Source organism: Aphelocoma coerulescens, chromosome 4 (genome assembly GCF_041296385.1).
Source record: "Aphelocoma coerulescens isolate FSJ_1873_10779 chromosome 4, UR_Acoe_1.0, whole genome shotgun sequence".
Lineage (NCBI taxonomy): Eukaryota > Metazoa > Chordata > Aves > Passeriformes > Corvidae > Aphelocoma > Aphelocoma coerulescens.
In genome coordinates this window covers 40689677-40715118 of record NC_091017.1, presented here as the reverse complement: position 1 = coordinate 40715118, position 25442 = coordinate 40689677, and the positions used below count along the sequence as shown (strand labels likewise).

The 25442-nt window shown below is 38.1% G+C and overlaps 1 protein-coding gene across 4 annotated transcripts in view; it reads right to left on the bottom strand.

The window, feature by feature from the left end:
• The window catches only part of PALLD (palladin, cytoskeletal associated protein), a 189364-nt gene that overhangs the window by 7987 nt on the left and 155935 nt on the right, over positions 1-25442 (bottom strand). For 3 of the 4 annotated variants that reach the window (XM_069013683.1, XM_069013685.1, XM_069013686.1), the window contains exons 12-17: positions 16870-17005; positions 14400-14501; positions 13788-13838; positions 12181-12402; positions 7139-7288; positions 3133-3227 (exon numbers count right to left, since the gene is read on the bottom strand). In XM_069013683.1, the coding sequence (XP_068869784.1) occupies positions 3133-3227; positions 7139-7288; positions 12181-12402; positions 13788-13838; positions 14400-14501; positions 16870-17005 (756 nt within the window). The remainder of the gene's footprint in view (positions 1-3132; positions 3228-7138; positions 7289-12180; positions 12403-13787; positions 13839-14399; positions 14502-16869; positions 17006-25442) is intronic. The other variant, XM_069013684.1, reaches the window with a different exon arrangement.

Here is a 25442-nt window from a genome sequence, read left to right as displayed (position 1 = left end):
TACACTGATATTGCTTGGTAATGAGTTCTGCAAGACCAACTAGAAATGTGAATGTATCTAGTCAAGTGAGTGTTGCACAGTGCAAGCAACTTGTGCAAAATCTGCCTCCATATTATTGATAAGCATCCAACAAAGTACAAGTAACTGGTGCTTCGTAAGGTCTTGTGAGGCTGAGCCAAACAGGTGAACTGGCACCACAGGAGTGTGAAAGCTGCCATCTCATTGCTGCAGCTGCAGGAAAAGGCAGCACTGGTCAAAACTGGGAGGTGTGTGTGTGTGTGGTATTTATGCTAAATAAAATGGAAAACAAAGAACATCTGACTACAGATGTTGCATTTCTTTTTACCTCTTTGTAAGTTTACCCTAAAATCACAGACTTTTTTTAAGCCTTTGCCTTGAGAGGTGAAACTAGGGTCATTTTAATTCTAAAACATTTTGTGGTTTTAAACAAATAATGAAATGACTAGAGCCAAGTGCTTCAGATGTCTAGGAATGACAAATTGCAACAGACTGGAATACTCTTGGATTCATTGTGGGCTCTTCAGAGTTGCAATGTGGACATCACATTGCACAGATTAGTTTCAGCAAACTGACATCATATACTAAATGTGTCCAGGGAGACTCCACGGGTTGGTACGGCACAACGCACTGGGAATTTCAGTGAGCAAGAAGCTGAAAAAGACTTTATGACTGACCATATGGTAATGATCACTAATTTGGAATAAAGGAGATTAAATTCAAATTAATCCCCTAATTGAGAGCAGGATGCTAGGAATGTTTAGTTTATAAATATTGTTTAAATCTCATGCATTTTAAGATTACTTTCTCATGCATTTTAAGATTTATTTGGGACTCTGTCTGCCATGCTTAGGTGACACAGTTTGTTGAGCACCTTGTCATCTAAGGGACTGAGTTCAAGCTTTGTGCACATCAGAAAATTCCAAAGTGGCCAGCCACATCAAGTGATGCTAAGAAAGTGATGTTTGTCAGCTAAGCAAATTTCAGAAAAATATGACAGGAGCGAAATAAAACCCCAGAGTTCTGCCAGAACACATTCTCTAAGAGATTAAGTATACTTCAAGAGAAAGCCTGTCAACAGCACAAGTCATAAAGTTCATTAAGCTAATAATTACACTTGTAATAAAACAAGCAAACAAAAGGTTTTGTTGCTCTCAAGCAGAAAAGCTTATAGAAATAATATTGTAATGCCATAGGAATATTACTTATCACAAGTCTATGGCAATAGATGTGACAAGTATCACAGTATAAGGGGGAACACAGTAATTTGGGATATTACATTAGAAAAGCCAATGGCAGGACTCTGTCTTAGGAAGGTTTTATGTGCTCCCATTTCATCAGTCTTGGGTGAAGCCTCCAGTGGGAGTAGTGAGAACTGTCACTAAACAGAGATTCTGTGCTGAATGCTTACAGAAACTGCTCCTCCAGGGCAAAGATAATGGGATAAGCCCTTCACATGGTAATTTTACAGGATATAAGAATCCCCAATAATTGCCCTAATTTGAATTAAACTAGTCTATGGAAATCCTTTATTTATAATTCATTACTCACTGGACACCCAACCCAAAGCAATATTGGCTGCTTGAGGGCCTGTCTCCATTAGAAAATAGAATACCAGCCAGAAACTGCCTTGGACTTTGAATGCATTTGGAGAGATTGAAAAGAGCCTCCTCCATTATTACCTGAGGGTTCTGTCCATCACAGAAAGAGAAACACACAAATTTTGTCCTTCAGGAAGCTGCAGGAGTGGCAGCTGCTTGATGCTTTCACCCCTACCTACCTTCCTGTCATCTTCGCTTTTAAAGGTCTTTCCCCTTCATCACCCATGTGCACTGACTCAGTTGAAACCTGATTCTTCATGGCAGCTTCTCCCTTCACGGGTTAACATGGACTTTCCATTTTTACCCATTATCTGCAGGTGCCAAGTGCATTAGTGACTGGACAGGCTACACCAGATGGCCCCAGCCTTTTCTATGCTGTTCTCACAGTGCAGACCTGGCAGGATATTCCCCTCCAGAGGCACTCTGAGCTTTGGGCTTAACAGGCCTAAGGGTGACACATTGCAGAGGGAGCTGGTGGCCACCTCGGAGAAATGCTGGGAAATGCTTTTGGGGCTGCAGTTTGTTCCACACAGGAATAAGACTGACAAGATCTTTTAAACAACCAGCCTCATGTTCTAATACTTTATAGCTACCAGAGGGGGAAAGAGAGCCTGTTTTGCATGCAGCAGTTCTACAGTACATACTAGTACCACTACTAACTGTTACAGAAATCCTTTCCTGGTTGTACACTGACTGTGTAATTACACGTACTTTGTATATTAGTTGGGCAATATTGAGATTCTATGGCTGCTGTAACCATTAGGCAAAGCACACACCTCATTACAGCAGAATCCAGAAACCAGAGCCCTCATACTCCCTTGAAAGCAGTTCTGGTAACCAAAATGAATTTTTTTGTATCATCTAAAGCTATCTAAGCTGTGCTAAACAGCATCATAAATGCTTTGGATAAAGAAAAAAAAAATATTTGAAGGGAAAATTCCCTTCTAATCATACAAAAACATAACCCAAAGCTTCGTATATGAATAATTGTAAACTCACCAAAGATAAGTTTAATACTTTATTTATGACTCATAATTCCTTATAAGAACCTGAACTGAAATATGAAATACTAAAATATTTCTAATGTAAATCTAATAAGCCTCTTTGACATGCAGTTATTTCTGCTGTTTCTTTAAATGAATACTTACTAGAAGCTGCAGAAGATAGAGGTTCCTGGTAGAATTCTAATCAGGTAAAATACTTTAAAAAAGCCTAAGTGACAAGAGCCTTCCCATCAGCTGATAGTGTAATTTGAGATACAGAGTAACTAGTGAATACCACAAAGAAAGGAAGAGGAGACAGGGAAAATTAAAGATATTTAAAAGTCATGTCATTTCAGAGGTTGCTTATACTTCTGAGCATGCTGCTTCTGAGCTTGCTGCTCTGCAGCAATTTTCAGACAGCAGAGGTCACATTTCTTCCTGAATGCCATGCTTTTAACACATTCTCTACCTTACCACAGATATTTTGCAAAATCCATATTATTAAAAGAAAAAAAAAAAGCATCAAATACCTTCTTATGTGAGGCTGACTTGAAGGTGACCAAGCACTGCGGCCTCTTTGATTTACAGCTTGAACCATCAGCCTGCCCGTGCAACTTACTCTGCCCTGTTAGAGTGATGGAGAGGAGCAACATTAAAAGACTTAAAATATGTAATAATAAATGTTCAACCTGATCTGTTCTTTTTTTGCCTGCCTGTTTTATCAGGTTCCAATGTAACAGGGAACAGACTGGAATGACTGTGACTATAATACATTCATGGTTAATTGAAAAAGACTGTTAGTACCACTGGCAGTCGAGTCCTTATTGACTGTTACTGATGTGGGTGAGAGGTTTCTCTGTGTATGGAAAGTGGGAAGAACAGCAAGAAAAGTTCAAGGTCCTGAGAATGGCCCATGGTGAGTGTTGGCAGTTAACAACAGAGTTGCTGCCTCCAAAGGGGATTGATCTACTTGATCTGGTGGGCCCACAACTCAAAAAACCCCTCATTAATGTAAAAGCCAAAAGAATTTGACAAGTACTTAACAGGTCCTCTCTGCAGAGTGAACCTGGTTTGAGGAATTGCACTGAAAGACACAGCTGTGCTCATGGACATTGGTGATAATTCAGGTTATTTTCAGTGAATGATAAATAAAACATGGCTCTGGTGTATTTGGTCCCCTTTTTTCTTTTACTTTGTTTTTAGAAGACAGGTTGTCCACCTCAAGCACTAGTCCTAACAGATTTGGGATGGGACTGCCTGGAGCCAGAACTGCCGATTTCAGGGCTCATTGGAATTCACCCTGTAAGTGTAAAAGCATCTGGTGGTCCTAATAAATAACAGCTCTGCCCCCTGGGCTGGTAGCAGTAAGGCCACATCCACATCAGCTTTGCAGTGTATTTCAGCTCTAAGCTGTGAGCTCCACACTCAAGTCTGTCAGCATAAAAGTGACAAATATTTTTATCACAGTAATTGCAGGGTTGCAGATAGCAGTTCTTTAAGAACTGTCCAAAGCCCATCAAAAAAACAATTTCACCAGGCTTACAAGCAGCCTTCAAATAGCAACAACTTTTGTGTCACTTCTGAACTGTTAGAAATGAAGTCTGTGTCCCATTTCTATTCCCATGACCCATTTAGTCCGCAAGAAAAATCCCCGCATTAAAATAAGCCATTGTGCAAGACCCACAGCAATTCCTTATGTAAAAGCCTTATTTTCCCCCTTATAAGACTATTAAAGACATCTGGAACAAATGAATTTCTATTTTGGGCACCACTACATATTAATATTCTTCTGGCAGGTGATGAATACACATAGTTTGGGATAATTTCTGCATATCTCAATACAAGATGGTGTCACAAATGGAAACACAAAGGGCAATAAGGAATTTGGATAGGGAAGATTAAGCAGTAAGCCAAAGATTTTGGAAAAGTCCAAGGATGAAGAGGAAGGAAACAATGAGTGGGAAAATAATTAATGGGAAGATGTCCTAGAAACTAAGGGAACTCCAGCCTGAGGACTGTGGGTGTGTAGTGCAAAGAAGCAGAGTGGGATAAAAAGAAAGAAGGTGAAAATAAGAGCTCTGTGCAAGCCATACAGTTCATGGAAAAAGCTCAGTTAAGGGATATGACCTCTAACTAAAGGCCTAAACCAGGCAAGGTTTTATGTTTGTCTAGGCCCAGGGTCCATTTGCTCTGGATTAACTTCTACGGCAAATTTGACAACAAACCCCAGTGGTGTGTCAGAACTTTAATTCCAGCTCACTGCACTTTATGCTGTGGGCAATGGGGCCTGCTGTGTTAACTACCATGGACGATCTCCAGGGTCTGTCAACAAGGCATTTTACACACATAAATCCTATTATGTTAGTCCAGGTCATGAGATGGCATGAACTGGCAGAGCTTCAATGAACTGAATCCTTTGCTTTAATAAAACCCATTTCTATCAGCTGAGAACACGTCTTTTGCTTTAGAGTTTGGTGATTCCAATAGCAATGACCAAAACACAGCAACAGCTTAGCAAATATCTACCAGTCCATCAGAGTTCTGATGTGAGCTCCCTTACATTTACGTACTTCGCTTTCTTAAGGAAAGGTTGCCAAATTTGCCTAAGTCTGTGATAGCTTTGAGACATGGACAACTTTCCATTAGAATTGAGAAGGCTTTGCCAAAATTATTTCCACTCAGGATGACTTAAAAGAATTGGAATCCAGATCTTTGAGTGTGAAAGGCCAGTACATTAACTCACAGCCCTTTCTTGCCTCCATTGTACTGTTAAATGCATAGTAAAAAGCAAGCAAATAGTGGAAGAGATAAGTATGTTTGCTTGGGAATTACACTGTAAAAAAAAGAATAGAATGGGCTTGGTGAAACACAGATGTTTTGTTTAGGGGAGCCAGAGAAGGATGCTTCTGGTTCTTCTCCAAAGACGGGAAAAAAGCACAAGCACAGAATTTTGTCATTTAACAAAGTTGCTTTTTCAAGCCCCAAGCTGGGAAGCATACAAACCCAGCTCATTTTAGTACATCCAAAATCCACTAACAAAGTAGCGCCATCAATGACCAGAACTGGTAACCTGGGTCACTGTTGTGTCATTGAATGAGCATTATCCAGAACAACAAATGCTCAAAAGTAGGCCATAAATATTCAGGGACAGAGTACAGTGCCCAAACACAAAAGCAGTTTGTTCACCAAGTTCTCCAAGACTTTGGATCACACAGTAACACTACACAGTGAAACTCTGTGCATGCCCTGAGACAACACTTAGAGGAAGATGAACAGGAACCACTTCTTACCTTGAGCACGCATATATTTTTAAACCTGTTGTGAAATTTCACAATTTATATGGTACCAAGTATTGTAACAATGTCATCTATGTGTAAAAGCTCCCAGCTTGAACAATTCCATGGCCTTATGCTATTGCATTAGTATTTTTTTTACTTACATATGTAGAAATAATAATTAAACCACCTATATTAAAGCACTGCATTTTGTAGAATCTACCCAAAAGCTGCTCTCTGTGTGTTGCCTGTGTGTACAATACCTTATATTCACAAGCCCTTTGCAGTATGAGCAGGACTGACAAGCTGCAGAGTGAGACAAAAATGGCAGCGTCATGCTAAGTAACCTAGCAACGTGCATAACAGAGCACAACACTCCTGCTTAGATTAAACTCTGTCTCAGTGATACAGTTTGTTATTCTGCAGTGTGATTCTGCCTGCAGGCCTAGTCTTGGCAAGATATTTCAAACTACAGAGGAAAATAATTCATTACATCCCAAAAGTTATGTTACTGCTTTGGTTTCTCACATGCAACTCTTTCCCCTTAATTTGCTGTGGTGTAGAAAAAGTGGATTGAAAAAGCTCCTTCAATAGGATGAGTGACCTGTAAGTTTGGCTATGTCTAATGAACTAGTGGGTTCTGCTGTTTACCTCAGCTCTTGGATTAAATCTGCAAAGGAAAAATGGCATTGCTAAATCAGTAACACTCTGTGTTTCAGAAAAGCACTGTTTCAGATCAACACAGGACACCATTCTGCTACATAATAGTGCTAGATGTATTTTGCCTTACAGACTTGCAATCTGCCTAATGTAAGCATGTTGAGGTGTGATATACTCCCACTCACTTCAAAAAATTGGCCTCAGTCAGTGAGTAGGGTCAACAAAAGAAAGTTAAATCACTGGACTGGGTTACTTCTGCTGGTAAACTGGATTTTTTTCTCCCTTTATATATATGTGTTATCCATGCTCAGTTAGAATACTGAGATGTTATCAGCTGAAACAACTAGTGGAAGAGTAATTAAAAAATGACACCCCTCCCCCCTGAAACCTCAAACCATAGGAAAAAAACTGCTGTTGAGTTGCTAATCTCTTGGAGATAGAAGGGTCCCACCCTACTGATGCAAGATGAAAACAGAAATCTAACTTGCATACCTTACGGTGACTTCATCATTTAATTAAATCATGCATATGCGAGATGAGATAGTTTTCTGAAGATTTATGTCCAGAAGGATGTTTGCTCTGGAGCCAAACCTTCATTTACCTGTGGGTTAGCAGCCATAATAGTGTAATTCCCATCATCATCCAGGGTGGAGGCTGCAGTATGCAGTGAGCAAGTTCCATCAGGTTCTCTTTGAATTCGGTAGTGATCACTTCGTTTAGAAATTTGCTTCCCATCTTTAAACCAATAAATCTGTAGGAAAAAACACAAAGCACAGCTGGTAAGAGGTGGGTGCTCATTGTCACAATTTCTCAATTAATAGCACTAAAGAATTTTAGAATTTAGAACTGCTGAAAAACTCTCTGGTAAGTAGTAAAAGAAAACTGCTTTGATCAACTCCTCATTCCATGAGCCATTTTCACTAACAGTTACAAGATGATCAGTGGACCAAAGAGAAACAACAGCCTGAACATTTTCCAACAAAATGTACAGGTGCATAAGGGCTGAACATTTCAAGAACTGAAACTAAAGGTCATTACAAAGAAAAGATTACTAATCTCAGAGATTACTAATTTTACATTTATTTTGCTTAAATCTGAAGAAGATGCAGAAAGAACTCGAGAATGCTTTTGCTCTCTTTTCAGAAAATAAAAACACAAATTAAAAAAACAAGATAATGATAGGCTTAATTAATTCAATGATGAATAAAATGAGGCCGTGATCTCACTGTTGAAGCACCCATTTTTGTCTCATATCCATTATGCTGACTGGACTGGACCAAAATGTCAGAGGGGATAGAGCTGCTCCCGCTGGCAGTGAGCAGCTCAGTGTGTGGAGGGGCCAGCTCAGTGTAATGACATGATTGAAACTAACAATGTCACCCTGGTGTGACAGGCTAGCTACACAAGTGGACAGCTTTGCAAAGTAATAGGAAATACTTCAAAGCAAACCAGCACATCGACATCCGTTAATAACTGCATGCCAACACCAGCACAGTTAACTCCAAGCTGCACAGAACAGTTACACTGGCTATCAAACACAGGGCTTTTCCAGTCCTTTTGATACATAGTTTTATTCTCTGGCTGACCCAAGATATACTTTCAGTAAGCCAAAAAAATGATCTATGCAGGATAATATCTTATAGTAATCCATGAATTACACAATAAAAAAATGTATTTTTAGTGCCTCAAACTTGAAGGGGAAAAAAAATGACCTAGCTTTTAGGATTTTTTTAAAATATTATAATAATAATGTAAAATCCCAAATTGATATCTGCTGGAATCAAAAGTAAATATTGTGTATGCATGAACACACACAGAGGAATATCTGAAAAATGTTATACTAGGAAGGCTCTACTCAGCTGCCCAAACCCATATTTAAGTAGAACATTATTTACTTGTCATTTTTGAAATGTGTACTACACCATAACATCAGTTGTGTTCAGCATTTGAGACACTTGTGCAGATACCTACACCATTTGCACAAGGCCAACTCATTCAAAGTATAACTGTATTTGTCCTGGTCCTGCTGGGACTATTTAGCATGAGGAAAACACACACATTTTGCTCAGTCTCATTCTTGGAGTGGGAATTTAGGTCTTAAGAGTCAGGAAAGGGTGCTGGCTCTCTAGCAAAAAATGAAGTGACAAAGCAAAGTGCAATTCCATTCCTGATGGAGTTTATTCTGCTGGGTTCTTCATATGTGCCAACATTTCAAAGCTTGAAATTCACTCACTTGGGGGAAAGTTAAGGGTATACTTTTGAATTTCACAAAAAGCAATGGAGATTTTTTTTGAGAAAATGAGTGGAAATTTTCCTTAAAAATTTATTACTGCGTATGATTTTTATATTAACAAGCATTATGTGTAAGTTGAAATGATTTCATTTCCTCAATAGCTGGTTATGCTTGTTTCCCATTTTGTCTGTCAGCAGCCTTGCAGAGACTCTGTGGTCCTAACAAAAGATTTAGTCATGTCTTCTTGTCTGCTGACAGAGCACTTACTGGAGATGCAAGAGATATTTGATCACTTATATACACATGCTAATGGGTGCTAAAACAACATAGCTGCAAAAAATGAGTTTTAACTTGCATGCTTTACATGTGTCATAATGTTGCTTGGAAATCTACTGCATTAAGTAGTAACTATTTAATAACAGTACACTTATCAGAAATATCAGGAGACATGCATGGAAATACACACAAATATTAACTGAACCAGCTATCCAAACATCATGTATATGTTGTCTAAAACTTATTTCAACTAAGTTTAAAAGCACTGGCATCCCATATGAGCAGTAAATTCTTAATATTACCTTTATCTGACATGGAGTTAATAAGTAAAACACTACCACTGCAGGAGACAATGGCCCTTGCAGTGAAGTATTTTCTTTCTAGGATAACTTTTAATAAATGTACCATTAAACTACGTAAGCACTGAACACTGCATGTGGATTGCTTTTATTTGCACCAGATTTTCAGAAACCAGTGTGTAATGACTAGGAATACAATGGGATACACAGTACAAAGAGGGGTTTGATCTTGGGCAGCACAGGCATTTTTAATCACCAAGAATTATATTCAGCCATGTGAAGAGTGAGGAGTATGAGATTTATGTAACATTTGTGTCTCAATTAACCTCTTGTATGGCATTGTCCTAATTCTGAGGAGAAATAATCCCTTAAAAATAAGTATTCCTTAGTCCCTCCTGTAGCACCACAGGTTTCTCATTTTGATGAGAAAATAGTTTTACATTACACCAAAGGTTATAACAAAAAGTAGACTCAGATTTAAAAAGTCATATATATGAAGACAGAATTTGCACATCAGTATTCAATTTACATGGCATGTTCAGGGGAAAAAATAATCAAGCCAATAACCCCGCTCAGAAAAATCCCTTGTAATGAATGCCAGATTTAAGAAACACTACAGTCCTTTACAAAGCCATTCCTTGGCAGACCTGACAGAATACTTAAAAGGGAGGAGCTTCAAGTTAGTAAATTATTTCCAGCTTTTCATTTGCCAAAGTAAAAAATTTATTCACGAGCAACACTTCCAGCTTCAACAAATGACAGCGGAAGGGCAGCTCTCAGCCACTGAGCTTTTCAAAATTGCTGTCTCGGCATGCTCTGGCAGATGAGGGGGAGATACAGCCTCGGACATTTGCGAAGCCCAGCTAACAAGTAGCCATGCAACAGGACTGATATTGATTCCATCCCAAGCAACTTAACAAATTACACAAAGCATCTGCGAGTGAATGGAACAAAAGGCCATAGTTCCAGGTGCAAGAGAAAATCACTTCTTAATGTGCACACTTCGACACTGCAGGAAAACAGACCATCGGCTGTGAATCACAGGGCACTCCCATCAGATGCTCCTCTGTAAGGGCATGCTTTATGGGAAGTATTAAGAATGCAGTTTATTGGCTGTGCAATCCTTATTGCCCCAGTGAGGGAAAGGAGACATCCTCTTTCATCTGTCTTAAATCAGACAGAGAAACTACACCTTAATTGGAAACTGGAAATTAGGGAATGGTGAAGTTGACTAAGGCTGACTCATAATAGGTCACCTAGCAACGTAGTCATAAGCCTCAGGCAGAAAGAGTATCTCTGCACACACTGCACTTCTGTCAGCAACAGACCCATTTGTCTTCCACCCTTGTTCAGCACAACAGACTCTTACCTACGGTCATCTCAGAAGGAATGCTAGACATGAAAAGTTTGGTTTCAGTCAGACTGGGCTTATCTTCTCACTGTGTGTCCTCTGTTTGAAGCAGGAGTGCTTTTTTGATATCAGTATACTGATCAACCCCACTTACTTTGCAGTGGTTCACATCATGTTGTGCTCTTGGAGCATAGAACTGGATTCCTTTCAGATGAAACTAAGCCAGAAAATGTGCTCCAAGAACTCATCTAATGTGCTGCATCTGCTTCAGTCTGTGGGACGAGATTAGAGCTAGCCTGGAGTAAAACCTTCTGTAATGTATGCAGGGATAGATTCTCATTCTAGAGATTCTTTTCTTCGGGTCTGCACTCCTTGCCGATGTAAATGTAACCCTAGTTCTCTGTTGTTCTTTCTCTGCTACCTCATAAAGTCCTTTTATTTTTAATTAACAGCTTGTACAGTATCATACATGTATACCACTGGGCATGTAAAGTCATTTGCATTTATTTCTGTTTGAAATCCTAAGTACCTGTAAAACTTACACTAGATGAGAGATTTGGATGTGAGTGCTTCCGTGCAGATCTTATATAACAGATAGAGCATCTCTGACCTTGTCGAAGAAGACAAGAGCCCCTATCCACGAGAGGTCTCTGTAAGAGCTGCGAGGACCTCACAGGGAAGACACTGGCTTTGGCAAGGGAGGTGAAGAAGCTGCTGCCGTTTGCTGGCTGCATAATGAGTCAGTTGATTGCCAAGCAATTTTTGAAATGGTTGTATGCAACCTACCCAAGGAAGGCACTGTTCCAGACTACTGACATCACGCAACTGGTACTTTTATATTCGCTACAAGGAAATGCTTCCCAAGCCCAACCCTCCCTCTGAAGTTCATCATTAAAACCTCACCATCATGTCCCATCTTGCTGTTGGCATATATGGGAGCTTATGGTATTTTATTATGCCTTCTTTTAAATTCCAGTAAAATCTAGTCTTGTTAGTGTGTGTAGATGCTGAAGAATGAGAGATACCATGCTGGCTTCTGAACTAGAACCCACATATTTTTACATTAGCATGTTGCCATGCCTGAACTAATTACCCATGCCAACAAGATGAAGTGGCTTTTGGGACTCCTGTGCCAGCTCACATGGCGCTTTCTAGCGTTGCACTGCATTCTGTGCTACAAATGTACCCTGGAGGTAACTTTGAAAATGAAGAAGCATTACTTCCAGGTAAAATAATTGAGAAGTCTCAGGAGGGAGTAACTGAGAGCAGAAGCCTCATACTAGCATTTTTTACTAGATTTTGACTAAGTAACTCCAGTTATGCCAAAAGATTAGGCAGTTTATGCCAGATAGGAGTCTTTCTTGTCAAGTGTGAGTATCTCCTGTTCCTGTAAGATACAGCCCATAGAGTCCAGAACCTGATGGTATAGTACCAACACAGAACTCTTCAGAGAAATTCTAGAAACATTTACCATCTTTTCTTACCTTTGGCTTTGGATTTCCTGCCACTTTGCACATAAATGTGACTGGCATTCCCTCAAAGATTTTGTAGTGCTTCAGCTTTATCTCAAAATACGGTGACATACTGTTATCAATGGGTTCATCTCCATGTTGCACTTCGTCATCTGATTCTTCCACAGGAGATCTCTCCAGCCTGTATTCAATTTCACTGATCAACCTTTGCTCAAAGCTGGAGACTTTATATTCCTGCCAAAGGAAAGGTAGATATTAGTGTCCAGCTTCAACACATTGTTCAGGAAGATATGTTCTTAATGTTTGGATTTTTTTATTTTATTGATCTTTAACAATCCATTAAGTTTTTACATATAAAAGGAAACTGTATCTTGTTGAAGAAAAACACTATAATCCATGTCTCCAATAACTTCCCTATGAAACAATCAAGACATCTGGTATGAGGCAAAAACTGTATTTCATGTTGTCTTAAGGTCTAATTTATAAGGGGAAAAAAAGTCATTGGTTGCTTTCTTTCCATTTTTTAAAAAATCCTGTAAGAATAAAAGTATTCTGAGGCAGTTCATAAAGACAAAAGAAACACACTAATATTTCCTTGAGGGTACAGACAGATTTAGGGTGGGTTTTGTTTCCAGATGGCTAGAAGACCATATGGTTTACATCTGCTATTTGCATAGAACTGTACCAGAGGCTGAACCAGAAGGATAAAATTATTTTGTTTACAGTTGCCTGTAAAAGTGAGGGGAAAAAGTAAGGGAAAATGCCAACAGTGGTAGTCTATGATAGTTGTTTCCTTTTACTGCTGTTGCTATGGTCCCCTTTGTGTGGGACCCTTCTTTAAAAACAAAATTTATTGTAACAGTATTGAAAATACAGCAAGAAGAGCAGAAACACTACCACTTATTTGAATTTGTTATGATTTCCTGATACACACTTGAATTTGCTTTCTTGAACTGTCTACTTTGCAGTACAGAATTCCTGCTTGGAATCCTAGAGGTGACAGTGATAATGTCAGAATGTAAAGTAGCTCAGATGCAGGAAGAAAAAAAAATTAGTCAATGCTCTTCTCAGCCAGCAGAAATTCAGACACTCTTTCAAATTACCTTTGGCCATTGTCTCTGACCCTTATTGTATTTAAGACAGAACATGCACCTCATGCAAAGCCATCCTTTCACATCCCCATCCTCTGTCACTCCCTCTGGTCTGAGAATGATGTGACATCTTTCTACCATTGGTTACATAATAATCATAACCCTCGATAATTGTAAAAAATGGAAGAGCAGAGAAATACCTTGTAAACTGCAGATAGTTTTAAAATTTCTTTGTTTCCTGAAGTGTACCATAAAAGTAAACCATGAAGTACATGACACAGTTAGTATCATTTCAGTGGATGTTAATGTTACAGCACAAAGATAGTGGAGCACACGATGATTGCTGTTAAACTGCACTCACACAGGCTTCTAGAACAACTTGAACATCCTCATAAAGGGAGTACAGCCCAATTCTCCACAGTTACTAATGCTAGAGGATCTCTTGTTATCAACCAAGAACAGCAGAATGGAAAAAGTAATGAAAAAATCAGACAAAAAAACAAGACAGAAAAAGGTGGAAATGTTAACCTTTTGAATATCCACAGGACTCACTACAGAAGCACCAACAGAGCGAGCTTCCTGCAAGGGTAGAAAAAAAGATCAAGAGGCAGAAAGAAGACCAAGAAATGTCCACGACAGTTCCTCAGAGTTTTTATCAAGAGCATGTACTTTGTGTGGCACCATAAGCAAACGAATGCTACACATTTCTGAATAGCAGCTCTGGCATCTGAACAATGGAGAGCATACCATGGAGAGGTACCTGGCTTTTCAAGCTGACTTTCTGTTGTGGTTTTGGTCTGCACCCAAGGAGTGCCTATTACACAAATAACAAGAAGATGGTTTCAAGATAGTAGATGTATTCTTGCCTTGAGAGACTTAAAGGTCAGGACAGAATAGGATAAACGGAAGAGTTTAAAGCAGAGAGCAGACATTTGAGAAGTCTCAACCTTATGGAAAAACTGAGCATTTGGCATGTGATCCTCCAGTTTACTTCACTAATATATGACTTCTGTAATCAATAATCATCCTATCTTGTGTGTATTTATTGTCTTCTGTAGGACTTTATTTTAATGACAATCATAGTCTGTAAAAAAGAAAAAATAAATTTTTTTCCTATGAAATTGTAGAGTTATGTGACACCTGTATAGCAGGATCTTCTTCTGGTTCCTGTATATTGAAGACAGTTGCAGCGCTGTCTGCTCCCAGCAATCGACGAGCCATTTTTTCCTCATATGTTAATCTCTGAAAAGAAATAAAAAAGGAGATGAGGGGGAGAGAAAAGAAAGAAAAATTATTATTTCTCCAACTACAGTGCAGTACACAGTCAACAATGCTTAAAGTAATGTTAATAAAAGAGAGCAGGGATACGTTCCTAACAGCAATTTTCTACCACAGTTTGTAATGCATTTTTTTAGTATTACAAGTGGCTCTTTTGGATTAAGCAACCCTTGCTCTGACTCTGCCATTTGTTTCCATCCTCGTGCCAGGAACTTGGGTAGGAATGAGCAATAGGAACTGCTTAAATCAGCATGGCCATCAGAAGAGGGCATATCAAATCATCCCAAATCTTACTCCTAGTCATTCTGCTCAGTTTTTACATTAGAAGCACAAGGCAGAAAACTCTGCCAAAAATGATAAGGAGATTTTACTCTACTTGAAGATTTTGTCAAAAATACAGAAAAATGTATTCTTTAAGATTTTAAAATTTCCATTTCTTGTTACTCTTTCTGAAATTGAAGAGACAGCTTATAAAAGACAATTTACACTCAGAAGATAAAACGAGGTAGAGGAAAACCTTAATGTATAATTAAATTATTTCATTATTAGTTTTCTGCCTGCGTTCAAGAATGCATTTCAGACACTTTCTTACAAATCAACATTGCAAAAACATCCAAGTTTATGCAAGAAAAACTCATTTCATGGTGAAACACCTCATTTAAAGAGAAAAATGAATGAAGAATGGAAATTGTAAACATTACATCTACTTCATGCTTGCATTTTTAAAAAAGCTCATTCAATTTTTTTTTTTTAATATGTCATATTGCAGCTAAACCAGCAGGCTGAAACTCATGACAACTAGGTACCAGTTACAAGCATCTAAGAAAATCATGAACTTTTCTTCACTTATATTTCTTCTGCAGTCACTCCAAGTGCCCACAGCCATGATTACACATACAGAATTTGCCCAAGATAGGAATCTGCAAGGAAAAGCCTCAAGGCAAGCACCAAATCAGAATTTATTTAGTTCAAGCTCCCACATCATCTGATCACAGTTGGTCTTTTTTTTTTTTTTTTTTTTTTTTTTTTTTACCTTGGGCCATGTGGGCATTCTCAGGACATTCCATTCATTTGCCCAGGCCAAACATCTCCCTCACTTTCCAAAATAGGCATTGACAGTCATTTGCAGCCCACCTCCTTGGAAAAAATAGGAACTAATACACTATGACAGTGATTTTGCTCAACTGCTACAGAAAACTGCCAAACACTGTGTAGTCAGTGGAGAAAGGTAACAGAAGCAGCAGTCACTCTGAACATTCTCCCTACTTCACTCTATTGACCTTACTAAGAACCAAAATCGAGCAACTGCTGATTGATAGTTGGACTCCATGGGCTTTCTTGAACTACACCACCACAGCTCACAGCTCAGACCTAGTAGCAAACTTAGTAAACTTCTGGGCATCGTCCTGAGAAATGTAAAATTTCACTTCCTTTCAAAGTGACACAAAGGCATCCCAAGGTATTCAGATGTTTCTTAAAACATTTTATTGGCAAAAGGGGGATGACAGTTTACATTTTTAAAATTACTTTCCTCTTACAAGAAATTCCTACTTCAAAGATAGTGTCTTAATAACTGCAAAAAAATTCTTAGGAAAGTTGCTTCTCATCAACTCTGAGCAGGAAGAATTTGGTATTTTATCTTTTAAGTGTATCTTAAGTACACAAAAATGCACAGAGATCTTTGTGGCTGTGCATCTACACTGTTTGATATGCTCATTTTACCTCATTTCTTGACTCCTCAAGCAGGTCACTAACTTTTGAGTCTGCAAGTTAGTACTATGGGTTATTTCTATTCTACTGGGCAAAATTGTGTTGGTCAAAAGAAGCCCCCCAACTGCAGAATCTAATGATGCCTGATTCCTGCTGGGTTGTTTCTCACGATGAACTGCCTTGTCATCCTCCGATGTCCAGTTACCACCTATTGCTTCCCCCATTGTCCAGTGGCTGGGCACAAGGTAGAATGAGCCTGGGCTGAACAAGAGCTATGCATATTCATCCACTCAGTGATGAACAGTCGAAAGCAAATGGCCCTTAAGGCTCAAAAAGTCCTGGAGGTACAGACTGTGCAGGCTTCTTATGCAAATTCACCACTTTTGAGACCTCCATGGCTTTGTTAAGTCCTAGTAAAGTTGTCAAACAGGAGAAGGCATGATAGAACAAAATGTACACTATCATTCCTTTTGGAAATGCAGTTTTGAAAATTCAATTAAAAATTATAAATACACAAAAAGCAATCTACAACAATTATTTTATATGCAGCGTATCTCAGAAACTACCTGAGATGCCCACTCCCACTCACTCCCATTCCCCAGGGTATTTTATGTTTTTATACCGGTTGCCCGTTGTTCAAAAGGTCTTCTTTGAAGCGAAGTTTTCTCTCCAGATCCTGAATTACAGCATCTTTTGACCCTTGAATCTCTTCATCTGATGCTATCCTAGCAGTTCTGCCTGTTTTCTTGGGAAATCCCCTGCAAAATAGTTCAAAAAAAATCATGAGCTTTCCTGAAGTAATTAGCATTTAGGAATTTACCTGGAATCACTGCCATTAATGAAGAGAACAACACTGCTTCTTTGAAACTAGAGGTCTGACATCTTTCTTACTATGCTGTCCCTACTAACTCACGCCACTGATTAAATGGTTAGTTTAGGGACAAAGTTGAAACTATGCTTTTTTTGTGCTTTAGTTAAAATAGCCCTCAGGATCACTTGGCAATGGCTGTAAACACCATACACTCAGAGATGAAACTGATGAGCAGTGGCAATAAAGCAAAATGAGAGGAAACATGAAAGAGAAAGCATGACTAGATAAACGGGGATGGAAGATAAGCTAGGTTCCTATGAAGTACCAGATGAATAAAGATCAGGAAGATGTAAGACAAGGCAGTTAATTATTAATTTCTTATGTTATTTATTAACTAATTCCTTGTAACAACTTTGGAATACACACTGCATAACTTCATGTTTATTCTTCATATCTCTGTGAACATATACCCATAAGGCAACATGTCAATGTTGTTGCTCAGAGAAGAGCCATTCACAGAGTCTGGGTTACACTGGAAAAAGAAAAATCATCCCTGTTAAGCAATTTTCAGTAGCAAGATTTCCCAGTGGAATAGCAACCGTTTAGCAGTTCACATTCACAGGGCTAATTTATTCCTCTTACCAGCCTACAAGTTAGGATTGCACTTTCAGCAACTCTCACTCCCGTTTTCTTAAACGGTACCGGAAATTATATTTTTCTAGACTGCACTAATATTTAACACTTTTCAGTAACGTTATGATGGTTTTATTGCTGGAAATGCCCAGCACGAGTGGTTTCTACTGGAGATCAGCTGTTTTTAACAGAATTGTGAAGAAATCAGCATTGCTATCATATTTGAAACTTGTAGCACACCCCATTTCTCCAGTTAAGTCCCACATGACCGTTTAAAACACTCATACTGGTTCAATATTATTTTACAGGGTTTTTATACCTTCGTTAAGTAAATAGGGCTCAGCCCATTACATGGGAATGACATGGAAAACATGGAATTGAATCAGATAAATAGACAAACTCAGATGACAGAGATGGAAAAAAAAATCAGACCAGCATGTAATTGGTAAATTTATTCCCAATACACAACTTAATAATTTAATTACCAGTACCAAAATTCTAAACAAGAATCATACAGAGATAACGAATTTTCCTGGGTGTTATTTAATTCTATGTTTCTATGGTTAGAGAAACTTCATCCTTCAGCAAGTGTTTTCAATGGTAATTTCTAGCATTAGAAAAAAATACACATATACTGTCAAAAGCCAAAAAGCAATTAAGTGAATAGACAGAGAAGACAATAGCTGTAAACATTCCTAAAACATTTCATATTCTGCTGCTGTAAGCAAATGCAAAATGTGAAAACTGTGAAGTTCTTGTAAAAAGAACTGCATTTTTGCATTAAATCACAGCAGAAGAGCAAACATTTGCATAATTTCACATAGAGACAGAGAACTGCATCCCTTGCCCTAGACATATTAATCTGTTAGCTGGTGATCACCAAGTAGAATAATTCCCTCAGCTTTCAGCTGGGAGTCTTCTCAGTCACAAATAAAGCAAGTCTCCACTCTGTCTGGGGAAAGAGATAGAAAATCTATCCCATCTACAGGGAAACAAGAGAGTGCTGAGGAAGGAATAAGGTCTCTTCAAGAAAGAGTGCTTTTGCAACTCTGGAAATTTGGTACAGTAAATGCAAAGGAAGATATGGAAGGAAAATGGACAGGAGAAGGTGGGAAGAGGGGATCAGGAGGGAATGTCCCTCAGGAAGGCTCAACCATCTGCTGGAAGGCTAGTGGACAGGTGGCATCTGTTTCTTCCTTTACAGATTTTCCCTTCACCTCCCAGCCCTTAATTATCTAGGCCAACATTGCCAAATTTGGTCACTTTTTAGACTAACCTCTCCCCCCCAAAAATTTAAAAACCCCAAACAAACAACACCACCACCAACACCCAAACAAAACAAAACAAAAATATCCCAAAGCAAACCCAACCCAAAAATTGGCCAACTTCAAGGCAGCAAATTTCAAGTTTGGCTTCACCTTTGGCTTTACCCCGTGCCAGCTTTTAATGGAGACAAGTATCCTCCCTTGAAAATTCCAAGCGATCCATTAAGAAACAGCTTTCATTTCTCATTCTCACAAATTTTGTACTTGACTGATAAACAAGAGTTTTACCAGAAAAAGGTCTGCTTAGGCTTGGGACCCAATAGGCTGTAAAGGTGAAATGCACAGGTCACCCAAGTAAGTCACAACAGTGTATGAAAAGAAGGATGAGCCACGTGCTTGAGAGTGGATTTCAAGTAAAGGATTTTCTGAAGCATTATTGATTATCTCTGAAAGCAAAAAACCCCTAAGCAAACATACACATTTTTCACAGGGCAATGAATACCAAGAGAGTTACAAGTTAGTAAGTTCGACATCCATACTAAACACAGGAAAACAATATCACAGTCCATTTCTAAACAATGTAGTATAATAGGAAAATGAAAATTTAATCCTATCAAACCTCGTGTTTATCTCTCTGTCAGGCTGAAGGGCATGCAGATAGGGAACAAGAAGTAGCTTTGATGCACTTCAGTTATGGCTTCTGAGCTAGCCTTCGGGAGCTGCAGTAAGTTCCCTAGTAAATCAGGGAAACAGAGTCTGGCTGAAATTTATTATTTGGCTGCATAAAGCCATTCAGTCTGAAAAAGCTATTCAGAGAGAACCAGTGATTTCTTTTTCTATCAAACTGAAATAATATAGTCCAATGAGGTCTTTCAAAAGGCTCTGTATACTAAGTTCAGTACTTAGGATTTTGGCCTTAACAACTGGAAAAGTGAAATAAAAAAACACATTTCTGAAATTGGCTGATGACAGTGAAATTGCAGAGGCTGCAATTCATTTGCAGGTAACAACTTCCATTTGCAATAATCTTCATAATTTGCCTAGAGGTGTTCTAATGATGAAACTGGGGAAAATGCTTAAAGCATGATAGCAGTGCTAATGGAAAACTAGCATTAAAATGTTAAGCATCTCTTAAGAATCTATGCGATTAAAACTGGGAAAATAACACTATTATTTCAAAAGGGAAAGAAATATAATTCCAGGGCATGTCAGCATAAGACATGAAATTTAGCTGTTTTCCTTTATTCCTTGCTATTAGATGCTGAATCCAGTTTTACCACTGCACTTCAAGAAAAATACAGCAAACTGGAAGATGTTAGAACAAGAAAACTGCCACATGGTTTTAAAAGCATAGCTTTTGTGACAAACTATGTCACACATACAGAGGGAAAAATTCTTGTTTATTTAGTCGGGAAATTAGGAGAATGAAGATAGACAGGCAAATCAAACAAAATGTCAGAAATCAGACAATAACTGACATCAGAAAATAGCTGGTATTTAATGATTCTCCATGCCCATTCAGGATGATAAGTCACAATAACTTGAAGAATTACAGGCCTAGCTTAGACACAAACAATGTAGAACTCTCCTTTCACCACCTTTCAACGGTGACATTTAAACCCTGGAGCAAGTTATGTAGTGAAGCTACATAGGAATTTTATTTAAGAACAAGGTATGCAAATATGACAGCAATGGCCTGGGGATCCCTGGGTAACTTTTAACAGGAGAGGCAGACTCCTTAACAACCTTCCAGATCTCTGGTCTCTGGTTTTGTGCAAGATGATCCTGAGCTTTGCACAGTCAGTGTGGAAGTGTCATCCAAGACCTAGTCAAGGCAACTTGCCTGAAAAGTAGATTATCTTCCCTTTATTAAGTATTTAAGCAAGGAAGTAATTGGTTCCAAAATGTAACTATAAAAATGAGCACCAGTCAAAATTTCTCCTTCTCTCTTCCTCTTTCGGTACTATTTTAAATTGGGACAAAAACCTCAAAGTGGTGCATAAGTGAACATAGCTCTTCCTGCAGATGCTCTGTTTCCACCCCCTCTTCAGAATCTCTTTCTCTAAATACATATACACTTTAAAAACTGTCCAAATACCTATATATATATATATATATATATATATATATATATATACACACACACACATATTTCAGTAGATCTATGTATACATACCCCCACAGCAAGTTAACTCTTAAGACATACATTCTTGGGATGAATTTCAAAATGTCTACAAAGCAATGATAACAAATAGAAGGACTTTAGTAAATCTATCTTCCAAAGCACAGATCCTTTCAGCCTGAGTAATGGTTTACATGGCAAGACAGCCTGGCAGCAAACTTTCTTCAGCTGCTTTTGCAAATATTTTCCACCATCCTTACATGCCCTTATCTGGATGCATTTAGCTCCAAAGATTTGTGTTCTCAGTGACGCATGAGCTTTCCTTCTGTCTTCTCTCAGGGATAACATCAAACAAAAAAATCTGCCAATTCATTTATGTATTTGTATGTTCATTCTTTGCCCAATGCAAATTTCAGATTTACTGCATTAAGCTAGCAGGAGAAAGCATATTTCAGGATATCAACAGCATCAGTCTCGAGCACACAACCACCACCAGAAATGTGCAGACAAACTAACAGCCTTGAGAAGTAGGCTGCAACTCATATGGATTTTAAGCACCTCTGAAATACACATCACCTAAGTGACGATTCAGTGGGGGTCCGAATCCAGGCATAGATAAAAGCACAAATGTCTCAATTCTTTTGGTCAGAAAGGGTGCAATGAAATTGCCAAAACTGTCATCTTAATTCACACAGAGATTTTTGACAGCAAAAATTTTTGCAGCCTTGGCTTGGCTCTTCTTAGTTTTGAATATTTGCCCTGACATTTGTTTAGAAACAGAGCCAAACCAGCAGTACTTTTCATGTTTTAATTACACAGAGTGCATGCTGGATGCAATTCTCTCTTTTCCTATGTACCTTTTGCAGTGTAAACAAGGGCAACAGGCTGGCTGTTGTTATCCTTCCAAGAACAAATTCCTGTTTGCAGCCAATATGGCTTAGTTTCACAGAAATCCAAATTAATTCTCTGGTACTGAGGTAATGAACAGTAACCTGATTTTTTTCCCTTTTAAACTAAAGCCTTCCAAAAATGCAGCTAATTCCTGCTCACTTCACACATTTTTCACTTACTGTAAAAGCAAAGTTACTACAAGCACTGTAACAGATCACAAACTTTGAAGCTGCAGCTGCATAATAAAATTGGTTTAGTCTGATCTTGTCATACATGCTGTGGAGACCAGGAGCTTCAGCTCTGTCCAGTAATGTGATGTTACATGTATCTGAATTAAGGGAATGCCTGAGGAACTGACCTAAGGATGACTTCCAGTAAACGGAACAAATGTAACAAAAGTTCAATTATTTCTACCACCCAATGTTCTGAAACTGTAATTGAAAAAAATAAATCATGTCTCAGCATTGGATAGGGTTAAGACTGACATGAATAATATGTATTTCTGAACATGTTTGATTCCTCTTAATCATTAGATAACAAAGAGTACAACTCCCATACAAACTGCATGACTACCACCAATTTTTTTTCTCTAAAACTTATGTTTAAAAATGCATTTTTACTCATTAAAAGAAGAATTACTACTTTTTCATTCCCCTATTCAGTTCCTTCCCCTCCTGAGAAAGTTATCTCTCTGCCTCACGCTGCACTGGTTACCATAAGTGCCATTTGCCTTTCAAAAGATGTGCATATATTTCGATATCAAATCAAATGCCTATTTTGTAATCTGTGATCTTACCTGAATTTCTGATTGTTACCAGCAGTATGCTAGAACTGATGGTCAAGAAGAAATAACTAAAGCACCAACTGCTCCTGAATGTAGAAAAGGCTGGCACAATCCTCAAAGTCCTGAAATCTTGAGAAGAACAGGTAACTGCGAGAAGCATGTGAAGAAGAAGCTACACTGGACTGGGAAAAGGTATTATATCCAAAATATTAAGCAATTCCAGTTGATGTAGTGTTACTGGTTAAGGTCTCTGCAACTATCAAGCATTGTACCTGGCTTTCACGTTCACAGATATTTTTATGGCATTTAGATCTGTTTAAAATAAGGAAGTTATAAAGTCCTCTGAAAAGAACAATCTGCAGACAAAAACAAGCGTCAAAGCCATGGTGTGAACAGCCTCTCTGTCTTTTCAACAGGGAAATACGTGTACTAATTCTCTTAGGTAAATTCACTGTCATCTTCAATACTCTTAAGTATCTGCAAATACCATTTTGAAAAAGAACTGGATAAAAATATCTTGAAAATTAATACTTTCAGATGCAATGATTGTCAGGATACTGTTATTTTGGCTAATGTCTGTGTGTCTTCACCTTACATCCTTGATCTCTACCTCTGCACAGCTTTAACTGATTAGATCTGGGGCACAACCTGGATTTCTAAGTTCAAGCGGAACAAACACATTCATGATATTTCAGAAAGGCTGATATGGACATGTATTTTATGATAATCATGTGCACGTGCCTAATCAAAAGGTGCAAAAACTGTGGCAAATCAAAGCCCCCAGTATGAGCTGTCTTAGCACAACCGACAGAAATTGGTCTAATATCACAGCTGAACCGCACGTGTTGGTGTAACAGCCACAAGTAGTAACCAAGCTATGGCAAAAGAAATTTTTAAAGAATATTTAAAAAACGGTTTAATGGGCAGGGCAATAGTTCAAGAAAATTGGAGGTTGAGGATGTATGCAAACCCCGATATTTTCTGGAATTTTTCCAGTTACAGCTATACTTGTCTTTAGATATGTTTTCCCGAGATCCAGGAATACCTCCAGGTATGACTGAATAAGTAGCAAAGAGAGATGAAGTCTCGCTCTCTCAGAAGCAAGGAAACACCCTGACCTTTTTTCTCAGTTTGATGTTGGAGTTCTTAATAAAGGTACCTCCTCCTACGTATCGCTATTTTCACATCAATCATACTGTAGATAAACTCCATTTTTTACAGTTGTGATAGGCATAACTTACAGAAACAGGGAAAGTATAAGTCCCATCTACATAGGATAGCAATGCAGTTTACTCTAAAATGAAATCTTGCATTTGTGCTGGGAGAGTGTTGAAGGCTGTAAGATAAAAACATGGAGAAGTGTATTTTTTCCTCAGAGTGGTCACCATCATTACCAGTTGACTAAAGGAACATGATGATTACTAAAATATTTGTTTCAATTCGAGACAGAATGCAATGGACAAGTCACAGTACACAGCAGCAAGAACAGACCAGCAGCTCTGATTCAAAGGGGAAAAAAGTGCAAATCTCCTTCTGGTATTGCTATTTTCATGATAGCCAAAGAATCTCCTTTAAGATTTGGATTTAATATTCTAAAAGTCACTGAAACATTAGTTAAATTTTGTGTAGAATGATAAAAGCAGCTTATTTAATTACATTTTATAAGATAATTTAGACAATCTTGTATTAAAATAATGCCTTCTTTTCTATTTTTCATCCTTTTCCAGAAAGTACTAAATCAATATTCATGTTCTTTCATCAATTCTGTACAGTCAGATTTTTTCCTGTTTTTAACTAAGGTAGTATTACTGAAGATATCTACTTAAGAAAAGGTCTGCTTTAAGTAAAATAATTAATTTTTAAAGTTGCCTTCAAAAGAATATATGTATAGCTAACAATATGTATTTTTTATACTTAGAAAGAGATCCCATTTCTCCAGGCTGGATAATTCCACATCCTTTAGTGGCAGGTTTTATACTTTTTAAAATCAAATAGTCCCTAAATAGTCACCAAATCCTTCTCATGGGATTATTTGTGCTTTCACAAATGTTCGTGTAAACATACAATGTATGCTCTTACCTAGAATTTTAAAGTATACTTATTTCTGTTCTTTCACTTGTAACATGTTGAGGGTTTTTCTAGGAGCAGTGAGGATCAGTTTCTAGCTTTGACAGACTTAACTGTGAACAAACCTCCCTCAATCCTATGTTTCTGTCACATTAACTCTGCTCCCTGCAAGTCTTTTGTAACCAAAAGCTAACCTGAATACAACAGATCCACCCACTCTAGAGTTTTCATTAGGTAAAGAAGGAAAGAACTGAGATTTTTAAGACCAGTATCCAACCAACTTAGTCCAGCTAAGCTTTACCTCAGAAATTACTGACAAGTGCTCATAATTCCACTAAGTACTTAATTAGCTACACAGTTCCCCCAGCACTTCTCTTCTGCTTAATAACACAATGCTATGACAAGACAGTCTACCAAATCTACCCCATTAACAAAAAAAGGTTATTCCCAAATCTTGTTCAGCTAACACCACCACAGCCACAGCTTGAAAATGCTGGTTGGAAGCTTACTGGAAAATTGAGATATAATTTATTCAAGGGAAACATTCCCCATATTGTTAAAAATAAATGCTTAATATGTTTAAAGGTGAATTAGTAGGTATAAATGATACAAAGCCGCCTTC